This window comes from Barbus barbus (genome assembly GCF_936440315.1).
Source record: "Barbus barbus genome assembly, chromosome: 25".
NCBI classification, from domain to species: domain Eukaryota; kingdom Metazoa; phylum Chordata; class Actinopteri; order Cypriniformes; family Cyprinidae; genus Barbus; species Barbus barbus.
In genome coordinates, this window is record NC_136753.1 from 5640678 (window position 1) to 5653482 (window position 12805).

Genomic DNA, 12805 nt, shown 5'->3' on the forward strand with positions numbered 1-12805 from the left:
GGTAACCACTCTGACTATTTCAGTGTGTAAGTGAGATCTTTTAGAGTTTGTGTGTGACTCATTTGTGAGTCATTTTGATTGACTCATTAAAAAGAACTAACTTTCAGTTTAGTTTACACTGCAGCCAGGTTGTCTTTTTGTCTTAATTCAGCCTTCAAGCCCATAGCTAAAATATTTTCTTTTGCCATGGTGCTACAGTTCAACAACCTAACTAGCAACTTTCTGCAAAGCTTTCTTCTTAGCTTAACTCATTTTTCTTCAAAGAAACAAATACTGTAGGTAGCTTAGCACGTAACACTGTTTATAGGTTGACCAACAGAGAACATTACACAGGAAGTGGCATAGGAAATAGTGACAACAACAGACCTGAAAGTATACCAAAGATGACACCAGAGATATCCGAACATTTGCTGACAAACAACACATCACAAGAAATCTGTGCTTGCATATGTAGTGCTAATGAACTCGGGGCAAAGTTTCTTTGAACTAAAACATCTGCTAAATGAATAAATGAATATGCAAATGAGTTGAGTATCGTTAACCCGCAGGGTGCAAAAGCTACTGAGCATCTGCAGTAGTATTACCTAAAGCTCACACTAATGTGAGTTACTGCTAGCAGACCGCTGTTGTATGAACAGAGACATTATATTACGCTGTGTAATGTGCAATATTTTATAAATGGAGGGTAAAGAAAGCATTAAAAAAGATTTATATTCTACATGGAAATAAATGAAATATCTCATGCATCTTTTCTTTTCAGAGAACTTCAGAAGGAAACTGCTGGGTAACTACAGCTGAAAACTAGAAAATTCTTAGTAAAATGTTTTTATTATTTCTCAAATTTGCATGCTAATCAAGGATTGGGGTCATGAAAAATTCAATCTGTCCAATGAATCAGGTTCCAAAGGACCTTTATTGGTTACTCTGTTCAGTGCCTGATTAGAAATCCAACCAAACTGCTTTAGGGAGTTGTCTGAACTATTATATTATAACCATTAATTAATAACTTTTATATTATGTTACACATAATATAACTGAAGCTAAAAATAAAAAAAATCTTAACAGTAGCTTATGTTTTACAAGCTAACTGTTCAGCGTACGTCAGAGTCCATTAGCCTTCTAGCTATATATATAAATATATATATGTATGTCTGAAAAAGTATATGTGTAGCATAGCGTCATTGCCATTTTCTAGTTGCTTCTTTATTAACAATATTTTGAACAACTCTCCTATGCAAATGTTTTTTTTTTTTTTTTTTTTTTAATTTTACGTCATAATTTTAAGTTAAACTGTCATACCTCGATCATCCAGTGAAGGAACAGACTTCTGTTTGGTGATGTATGCTGGACTTCTCCAATCATCTTTTTCGATAATTCTCGACTCAACTCAAGGTTTACTCAATTAACTGAAGTAGTAAACGGCACACAGTGGCAATATTAGATTAATTCAGCCATATATGTTTGAACTAGAAACTGATTCTAAAGAAGAGGAAGCGCAAATTATACAGGGTCGTCTGCAAGATGATGTTTCAGAACATCATAATGCATTTTATGTATTGCTCTCTACAACATCTGACACATAATTGACATCATTACCAGAGTCCCTTTCAGGGAAAGTCTGTTCACATGGCTGCCATATTTGCAATGACTCCGGTCAGCTCAAACAAGACCAAGTCCTATCTAAATGAATGGGGAAATCCTGAAATCTCAAAAACTGCTCACTGAACTCGCAATTAAATTATATAGGTCTATTTCAAATTCAAATTCAAATTTCAAAATCTGAAATGAATTGTCCCATGAATGTTGTTTCTTATGCTCAAATAGCATTAAAAAAGCTTATTTTTCAGGCTAGACCAGCCAATGCGAATGCGTAGTTCCAACGCACTTATGACTGCACATCGGCTGCTTCAGCCTCAGGTTTCTATGGGAACCGAAGCTTCTCACGGCCGCTGCAGTGATGCAATAACTTTACCAATCAACGATTGGCTCTTTCATTTAGAAGGTGGGATTATGTCGCCATATTGCGCGTTGCAGTTTCTCCCATTCATAAGCATAGGAGTAAACTGTCTTTGTATTTCCATAGTCTTTGTCATTACCCATTGGCTTGACTATGCTATCAAACAGCTATAATGTGACAATAATGTGTTGCTAATGTTACACTAACCATGTTTCCGTTTAGGTGAATCCACAGGCTTTTATGTGAGCCAATACCCAATGATCATCAAAGAATATTGTCTGCAAATTAGTAGAAATAGTAACTGTACTAAACAGATTTTCACGTACAGTAACAACTCGTTATTGCAGAAGTGATTTTTGAGCTGTGGGTCAGTCACTGATGATTGTTGATTCTAGCCATGTTGGTAACAAATGCATGTAAGTGAGCACTACCCTGTCTCTCGTAACAGATGGTCCAGTAAGAATAGCCCGGCCATTAGTGTAGTATTTATACTCTCATCATTAATCTACCATTGAGCTCTTTGGCTTTCATTTTCCAAAATAGACAAGCAGGAACAGAACCCATGTTAAATGAAGGACGCAGCTCTGTCTGTGACTTTTTTGGAGGTACTCTTGGAGTACTGTGTTGGTGTGCACAAGGTTAATAAGGACTGAACTTCGCACCTTCTGGCACACCTGTGGCGGATCGACCCAAAGCCCCTGGGAGTCGAGCTCGGTTTCACCACCATATGGCTGCATGTGACAGCTGCCCATAAGTACCGATCGAATGAACAGTGTTTCCTGTCTCGTGTAGCCAGACAAATCACATTCGCTCAAGATTTTATCTGGAGAATCACATCGCATTGTGAGTTCGGATGGCAGAGAGCATGCGCTGACAAAAATACACATGAATTAATATCTGAAATGTTTCAAGGGCATAACTTGTTTCCCAGAATGCAGAAAATTCTATTACATGTGCTAATTTAACAAATGAAGAAGCCAACATGAATTCCACACATTCCAAAGCAGAGCAATCTTTTTACCACATTGAAAATGGAGAGAAAACATTGCATGAGAGGCTGACCTTAAAGACGTGATGAGTTTTTCAACTGGAAGGTATTTCCCCTTTCATTCATCTGGTTTTTATTATGAAACAAATCTTGTCCAAAACCAAACCTGACCAACCTGATATTATCAGTCCCAAATTAAATTTGTGCCCACGGAACGTCTCAGAAAGCTCTGCAAAACTGGCATATCCATCGTTCTCAAACTTCTACACATCCGTAGCCTTTCAAATGGGTGTTTAGTAGATATATGGCTAATTTTACCATGCTAACAGTTACCCATAAGAGCTCAGCTCTGTCAGATTTTACAATGCAATTACCATTCCAATGATTTTCATTCCAAATCAGAGCAGTAGTCTGCAGGTTTTGGGCCTGCAAGTCAGTATGTGAATTAACAAGTTCATTAAAAGTACAATTTTAGTCAGACCATATTTTTTTAAATTGTCATTTTGATTAAGCTCTTTGTTTGGCGTACTTAAACATTATACTTTCAGTGTGTTACTGTTACCTCACAAAGTCTAGCTGATTTTCATAAATATCAGCATTTCTGCAACATGACTGCAATAAACCTTAAAAGAAATCTTTCTTTTACTACAAAATCTGTTTGAGGTTTATTCATTTACTTTCTAAACGTTTTGCCAGGAGCTTACGCCAAACTGCCTTTTTGCAAAGCAAAGTGTGAGCCATTGAGAATAACGCTATACAAGGTAAGTGATTTGACAGTTTACTGCGTTTTAAAGCTATGCCAAGCATCATATCTCATCGAGATGCATCGACAAGCTTTACACCCAAAAAACAAAAATCCTCTCAGTGAAGCTGTGAATCTTCTTCTCTGTAGATCCGGCCTAAGTTTGTGAATGGGTGTGCAATACATATTCATTTTGAACTGAGGTAGGTTACTGTATATACATTAAATATACCATAATAACAGTCACTAGATTGTTTCAGGTCTGTTTGTAATTTATTATCATTTCCATTCAAAGATCGTCTGAGTTTTGAAATGCACCAATGCATCTGTTTGTTCATTGCTTGTTGTGCGCAGGGATCATTGTTCAAACACTGAATTTGGTGTTTGTTTCTGTGCAGCTGGCCACTCCAGCCCCATCCAAATTTGTGGGCTGTGTTCTCAATCTTTCGCACCCCTAGGATATACTGCATAACTGCCTACTGTTTGGCGCAAATGCGTCAAAAAATTGTGTAATTATCTGAAGAACATAAAACTGTGGCTTTGGGCCTAAATAGATTCAGTTTAAAAGGAAAGTCATCCAGCAAATTGATCTGAAAATATCTACTTTTACAGAAGATTGACGATTTTGAAGATCATTTTGATTAGTTACGTAGAAATGGTGCAAAATCTCAAATATTTCTTGTTTATTTTACATCATAACGATACCAAAAACTGTTTATTTACACGTTTATATTTCGATTCCCTGTTAATGTCTAAGTTTCTACGTCTGCATGTTGTTGAGGTGTGTGAGCATGTTACCGCTGCCTGTTTTCTATGTGTAGGAATTGTAGAACAGAGGAAATAACAATGTTCAGAATGAAAAACAGAAACATCTGCCATCATGCATATTTAAACATGGTGCTCTTCCTAACCACTCAGCTTTATGAGTGTGCACTCTGGAGGGACGTCTCCGATTACTGTCCTTTATTTCTCCTGCTCACCTCCAGGTATACAACTCACACTCGACCATTCAATACCAACTCGCTCTATCTCCCTGAACGAGCCAAGCGGCATTATTATTTTATCACAAACACTCTTGCGTTAGCCATTCAATTAGCCCGGCAACATCTTCCTGGTGGCATACATTAGTCATGCCTCCTCTGAGCCAACTAATTATGGCAGAACCATTTTTCTTGACTGAGTAGTGGCATCTTTCCTGTGCTCTGCTGGATTAAATCTCAATAATGGCATTAAAGGTGGGATAAAACAGAGAGAGCTGAACGGAAAACCCCAAGAAACCCAAAATAGGGCACCACAGCTTCCTCATTAGCCCAGGAGCTCAGACAAGGTCTCCCAGAAGACCTTCCCCTCTCGCAGTCTTTCTATTTCTTCCTCTCTCACACACACCCAACAATCAAAATAGGCTCTAGTGTACAGAGTGTCTAAGGAATGAGAAATAAAGCGCTGAGGTGCAGGATTAAACTAATCCCTATGGTCTTTCACAGTGTGAAGGGGAGAGAAATTTGCAGATGAAAGGCCCAAAAAGTCAGGTTCTCTACTCCTGCATTGAAGTTACATAGACCTGCAAAAAATGTTGTGTTGATTTCCAGTAAAACTATGCAATCATCTTCAAAACAACATTCACACGAGAGGAAAATATGTGTAAGATAATGTGGGTTGTTTTAAGTGAGATCTAAAGGTCACTAGTTAAAATGCCACCGTATTCTAAATTAATTAATTCATATAATATTTGGGTTTCAATTGGGCTACCAATTTTAAAGTTTCCTAAATATTAATTTTAGAATGTGTTAGAATTTGGTTGGTCCCCCCGTGAACTCCCCAAGTTAAAAAAAAAACATTACGACTGTCTTATACAGCAAGATTTGAGAATATTGATATTGCTGTATCTTTAATTAATTTTTATTCCCCCTCTGCCAATTTGTCTTGTCTTTGTCTTTAAGTATAAAACAAACTAGATTTGGATAGAATTATGCAATGCCAATCCTACTATCTTAACATCTTTCTCGACCAAATGTTTTTTGTTTTACATAAATGGCTTTTTACTGAAAAATAAGAAAAATTATGGTTTAAGAGAAATGATTAGCAGTATACCACTGTGCTAGAGACAAGCAACCTTTTTAAATGTTCAAACAATCGCTTTATTCACTCCTCGAGGCTCTCAATAGTTCACCAGCGGTGTGACCAGCCTAAACTAGCGTGCATGACTGTGTAAATCTGCCAAAGAGAAAAGAAGCTTACAACAAAAAGATCTGTAGTGTAATGGACTCTGATAGATCTGTATTGGAATATAGTCAAGCCAGCCATCTGGCACCTTGTCTATCTGACAGCTTATTTTATCAAGCTCTGCTTTCAACACGTGTGACAGCACTGTGGTGGGGTTACGCGATGGGAAGGAATCGATACGACGGAGCCGTGCCCGACACACACAGAATGAGAGCGAGGGAGAGAAGAACATGTCAACAGCAAATTTGCAGGTCTGCTGTACTCTAATTCCTTTTATTTAATTATATTTCCATCTGACACTTCTAGATAGAAAGTAAACTGTTTTACGAAGGAGATCAGCACCAAATCATCTCACATAGGCCACTGTAGGTCTGTGCAACAGATAGATGTCTTGTAGACTTTGCCCCCCTACAGCTATTTAAAGAGAAGCATAATTGCACAGCGGGGCCCTTTGTTCCCAAAGTATCTCTGACAAGCGCTCCCTTTCAGTGCCACATTTACTCCACTGATATAGTGTAAAGTAGCACCAGATGTACTTGTTTGGGGCCAGATGATTGCCCTCACAGATTTCACATGCACACATGCCTACTGGTAAAACCTAGGGGCTTGAAAATCTTTGCAAATAATTAACTCAAAACATGCTGAAAATCTGAGCTACCTCTTAGAACGACCAATCCACACTAAAAATCGTACCTACCTATAGCTAGTCACTGGGACAGCACTCTTCTACTCTAAAATAATTCATATTAGCAGGTTAAGGTATTATTAATATGCACTCTCAAGGTGGAGGTTAATACAGTGTCCACCACGTAGGGTTAAAATAGGTACAAAGATGCACTTTTGAGGGTACTGACCCTAGTGACAAACCTCAAAGATACTATTTATTTTTCTTGACTGAGTACACATAAGTAGGCTGATAAGATGTGCTACCAATGTTGTCATTTTAAAATAGGTAGATCTTTTAGAATGGCCTCAAATCACACAGATCCCAGAACTGAATTCTATTTTTGCAGAATATATGTTTTAATGTCTTTTAATTCCAATATAATTATCACAAAAACACAAGAAACCCTCTATGTAGGCCTATCTACTACATGTTGCAGTCAGTAACAATATTGATTTAAATGTCAGGAATCATAAATACACGTTTCGTGCTAATCATTTTTTAATTAAATCACTTGCAGTTCAGAGAGGGAGTCATATGTTTACTCTGTACCTGCTCTGAAGAATTCAGTGTGTTTACTCAAGATGAGCAAAATCGATAACACTTGTTTCATCGAGTTTTTTGAGCGATTCATTGAAAGCGTCATTTGTTCGTGAATCGGACTACACACTAGAGATGCTGTGTTTTTGCTTGAAGCCGGTGAGCTCAACCCGACACAAAAATGTGTTTCTTGCAATTATTATGATCTCTTTTACCTCATTACAATCAATTTCCACCACAAACTCAATTTGTATTAGACACACTTTTCCTGGGTGATAAATGACCTATCTTGACCAAGACATTAACCCCAGGTTGCAGAAGATGACTCGACGTCTAATAAGTGTGCGTTAAGTTACTCTGAGTGAAAGCCTCAGTTCAATGAATAATAAGCAACCCGATTCAAAACAGATAAACTTGCTAGAATCCTAAGCGCGCAAATAAGGCGCACGGGCGCTGGAGAGAGTTAAGAGAGAGGTCTCTTACCGGAGCAGTTCCACCCGGTGGGTGTTTGACAGTCGCTCAGCGAGGATGGGAACGCGCAAAGTTGCCTCACTGGTAATAAAACAAAAAAGCAATAGGTTGTAATTAAAACTACATGTGTCCGATTCTCCTGCCGCGGTCTGCGTGACTGTCGCAGCACAGCGCAAAGAGCCATCTCAGTTCACCGGGAATGACACGGGGACATGAACCGAGGGATCCGATCCCACGACGAGCGCAGGCGACACAGATCTCAGCCGCGGGGCAGTGATACACATCTTCCGGGCAATGCTGCGATGATCCCCATGTATGTAGGTGCTCTGATACCGGTGCGGTTGGACTGTCTTGACAAGTGGAAGTGTCCGGTTGCAGTGATGAAACTCAAAGCTGAGATGAAAAGATATAAACATCCAAGCATGGACCTGGAAAAGCTGTCCGGATCCACTAGTTGATCACACCTTTCTTTGATGGGAAAAAATGCTGAAGCGCTGGCTTCAGTAGGCTATCTCTCGCTCTCTCTCTCTCTCTCTTAGAGAGAGGAAATATGAGGTCTGTCTGAGAGTGTCTTGCTCGGCTGGTGTCTGGCTCTGACTGTGAGGATGAGGATGATGAAGGTGAGAGGTGGGCACACGCTTCGGCGGCGCGGATTGGCTGTAGAGGGTGTAGCGGGTACCGAGCCGTGTAATACAGCATCACAAGCAGTTATCAAGAGTGCTAGTGAGACTTCCTTTACCTCGGGTGTGAAAGGGAAATAGCCTACAATGTTTACTTACTGTTCAAGTCATACAGTCTGCATTTAAAAAAAAAATACAGTCCAACTTTGCTTGAGTACAAATGTTTCTGTTGACTTTTACTCGACTTAATACGTTAACTTGTTTCTCTAGACGTACTCGTTACTTTTGTGACTGAATAACACAAATGTAATCTGCTCGCGGATGTCCGATTCGCGAACGAATTGTTTGAATGAATCATTTGAGTCGACTCTTTTACATTTACCTGTCATGCGCAGGGTTCGCAAAGCATCGCGTGAATCGCGAATCTGAATCAAATCACAAGAGAAAATCTCTGGAACACGCAATGGGTTGAAGAGCTTTCATAAGCTTTAATCTTTTTTAAATTGTGATAAGTTGATACGTTTTTGGCTTTGTCAGTTGAAGCGTTGTGATTTTTTTTTTTATTTGTTCATGTGACAGAAGTCTACCAAAGAACTGTTCGTATATGTGTTAATAAATGCACATATTAGTGCGTTCGAGGCAATACAAATGACATTTGAGCCATATGTTTAATATAAGAATCTTGTGAGTCTTACATGTCTGCAAAACCCGTTTAACCTGTAATGGAGCAGTAATCAATCATGGGTAGGCTATACAATGAGATAATTATTTTTTTTTAGTGCAAAGGTAATAGCCTATAAAATATAAACAAATGTTAAACAGTGTCACAATAAAAACAAAGTGTGTGTGCTTTCTAGCATGTTCTGGGTGCTTGCCAGGGTGTTGCTACACAGTTGCTAAGGTGTGCTCAGAGGTTTTTAACTAATTTATGCTGTGTCTAGGGTGTTCTGGGTCATCCCGCAGGGGTAAGCAATAATAATACTGATAACTGCCTTAGCAAGCACCACTAATTATATCACCAGCGGTTGCAATGCATACTTTGAAAACATGCATCATCCTGTATGTCACTTAAATTGCATGCAAGGTATCAGTGTTGGAAACCCAACCAACCATGCATTGTCCAGAGCACAGGGACACAAAATATTTGTGTGTGTGTATTATAATTACTATTTCAGCTGTGTTGCACCATAATTGTTTTTGTTTGCTTCATTATTTTGTTTTGCATCAGAGGTTTACCGATCAACATTCACTAATACTATACCAAACATTTGATTATCGAAGCCAGTGCTGGTTCCGGTCTCCGGCATAAGTAATTTTCTTCTCTCACCCCTGTGTGTCCCATCAAACATCTAAATTAATTGCCATGCATGAGCTTGCGTGCTTCTCTGTGTTTCATTTCATGAGCGAGTGCTGAGTGAAGCGGCATGCCATTCATAATTATCTGCCCTTCAGGTTGAGAACAGAATAAGCAAAGCACACACTGTTCACAGCTCTCCTCTCCTGTCACACCCAGTTGGTGTTTGTTCTCAGGATATGGACTCAGGACTCCGTCAAACTTTTAAAGTCAATTAAATTTGGTACCCATCGATTCACTTCAGCACCACTCAGATTTTGCATTATTTGTGTTCTCTAGATTTTCCTTCAGTTTTGTTTTTAATAACCCTGTTGATTTAGGATAATACTATTGGTTACTTTCAGACAGGGATTGCAATCATTAAAGAGCTATATTCTTGACTAGTGATTCTTAAATGTTTTTCAACTTGCTGACCAGCATAGTGTAGGACTCCACCCATCCCTCCCACAGTCTCTTCCAGCTCCTACCATCAGGAAGACGGTACCGGAGCATCAGAGCCCGCTCCGCCAGACTGCTCAACAGCTTTTTCCCCCAGGCTGTGAGAGCCCTGAACTCAAATCACCCCGCCCCCCTCTGAAACCCCATGCAAACCCCTACCTCCTGAAACATGGACTCCCCCCCCCCAACCTTACCACACCAAAGAAAAAACTGTATGGAACTTTTTTTTTACAATTCGAAGTGTGCTACACACAGGTGAGTGGGCCTGTACAAACCACCTGTAGAAACACACTCTCCTCTATGTGCACTAGACACTTTACACACACTGCTGCGTGTACACAATCCCACAAAAGACTCAGCAATATATGTATGTTTACATGTTCATGCACTACAAATCATCCTGCACTGTTCCCCAACCAGCTGCTTGACTCAAAATGTCTCTCTTTGGTCTTTGCACATGTACAGTATTTGTGAAGCATACGTATAGTTTGTATTTTTTATCTTCTATTTTTTAGTTTGTATAGGGTAAATATTTATGTGAAGCATTCGTATAGTTTGTATTTTTTATACTTTATTCTTTTAGTTTGTATAGGGTAAATATTTATATATAGTATACTTATAGTTAAAATCTGTCAGTAGGCTAGTTGTGTATAGGTTTATAGTGTTTTTTACTTCATTGTTGTATGTCTGTATTTATGTAGCACCGTGGTCCTGCGAGGCACGAGATTTCGTTCCACTGTATGTCCCCACATGTAGCGGAATGACAGTAAAGCTCAACTTGACTTGACTTGACTTGACCACTTACCTTACCTACCACAGTAAATGATAGTTTTACAGTAAGTAGTATCCAAATTATCCCTCGTTTATACCCAGTCTAAAATAGCTTTGCCATCACAGGAATAAATGGAATTTTAAAATATATTACAATACTAAACAGTATTTCTGGTCAAAAAATGAAGCCTTGGTGAGCATAAGAGACTTCTTTAAAAAAAAAATCTTACCAAGCCCAAACCATTGAAAGGTATATGATCATTTTATTACTGAAAGCAATCATAAACTATACACACTCACTGTATATTTGTACAGACATGCCTCCAAAGTGGCAGACAATATTGTGCAGATTTTTTCATATCCATATCGGGTACTGTATCAGATACCATATCAGGTGTGATTCTCAATCTGTCCTCTTCATATAACAGTCTGACTCTGCATGAACAAATAAAAAATCAAATCAAGCCCCTTTGCTTTTCTTGCATGTATCCATAGAGACAGTAAAAAAATATCAAACAGTAAGAAAATATCAAGCATGGCAACTCCCATAACTTAAATTCTTAAAAATAATTGACATAATGATATTTAATAAAAAAGACAAACAAGTAAATGGCAACATCCACTCAATACAAAGTAGTGAAATTATTTAATAGCAAGACTGCTACTACTTTCTCTAGATAAGAATATTGAATAAACACTAAAATACAGTAATGTTTAACTGTGAGTTATTGATTATTGAAGTGAGAAAACAGAAACGCTTTATCACTGATTAATGGTAACATACTGTAACCTGTTAATTGTTAATTCATTATTATGAGTTGATTAAGCGGTGGATTTGTTCAAATATGTCAATCAATTCATGAAATATTTGTGATCCTTCATGGACCGCAGTTTGAGAATCACTGTCTTAGTGTCAACTTGTTTTCGTTTAAATCCTCCGAGGCTGGTTCTGTTTGGGGCAGAAACGCAATAGATGAAAATGTTATTGAAGAATTGGGGAAATTAACGAAAGTGTGAAGAACTGAGGAAATTAAAGAAAATATGATCACTGTAAGTTTATTAAAAAAAGTCTTAGTTATGCAAAATTTTTTTATCTCAAAATATATGATCATTAAATTATGATAAATGTAAAAAAAAGTATACGTTAGATGATAATACCACAAAATCAGTTTTTATGATTAAATACAGTGACTTGGCCGCATTTCCCAAAAATATTGTGAATTTAAGTTGATCATAAAGACCATTGGTGATCTGTTACTTCAAAGTGCAGAACATATTTAGTAAAGTAACTTGTTTAGATTAGATTAGATTAGATTCAACTTTATTGTCATTTATGCAGAGTACAAGTACAGAGCTAATGAAATGCAGTTAGCATCTAACCAGAAGTGCAAGAATATAGTGTTTTATATACATATAAGTGCAGAGTAAATGAAGATATGATTTACAGAATGTACAGTGGAATTGCTATATACAGTATTGAGCAGAGTATATACAGAATATAAATAGGAATGCAATGTAGGGATTGTATGTACATTATGAACAGAGCAATGTGGGATTATATATACATATTATGAACAGCAGAGACGTGAGAACAGTGGTAATAAATAAATAAATACAGCTGGATGAGTGTGTGCAAGTATTGATAGAACAGTGTATTCTATGCAAAATAACAGTAGTGCAATATTATAGAAATAGTTTACTGTGCTTTGTACAGTAACAACTTTAGACAGTTTATATTGTAATAACTTTGACAATGTGCAGTCTGTGCAAAATATGAATAGTGCAAATGCATGTGTGTAAAGTACTGTGACCAGTGCAGTAATAAGCAGGTGCAGGTTAGATTGGTGGTGTGGCGTTCAGAAGTGTCACAGCCTCGGGGAAGAAGCTCTTCCTGAGCCTACTAGTGCGAGAGCGTAGGCACTTGTGTGGCATTGATTAAAATATAAATTACCTGGTTTGATTAAAGACAAAAATATTATTCGGTATGACTGACACAAGCAGATTACAGAGATCAGAGTACAGCTGGCATTGCTTTAT

At 38.0% G+C, this 12805-nt stretch overlaps 1 protein-coding gene across 2 annotated transcripts in view; it reads right to left on the reverse strand.

Moving 5' to 3' along the window:
* The window catches only part of tmeff2b (transmembrane protein with EGF-like and two follistatin-like domains 2b), a 55280-nt gene extending 47106 nt beyond the window's left edge, over positions 1 to 8174 (reverse strand). The window contains exon 1 of one of the 2 annotated variants that reach the window (XM_079376668.1): positions 7598 to 8174. In XM_079376668.1, coding sequence (XP_079232794.1) covers positions 7598 to 7769 — 172 coding nt within the window. In that variant the 5' untranslated portion in view covers positions 7770 to 8174. The remainder of the gene's footprint in view (positions 1 to 7597) is intronic. The other variant, XM_079376669.1, reaches the window with a different exon arrangement.
* Positions 8175 to 12805: the final 4631 nt, after the last annotated feature.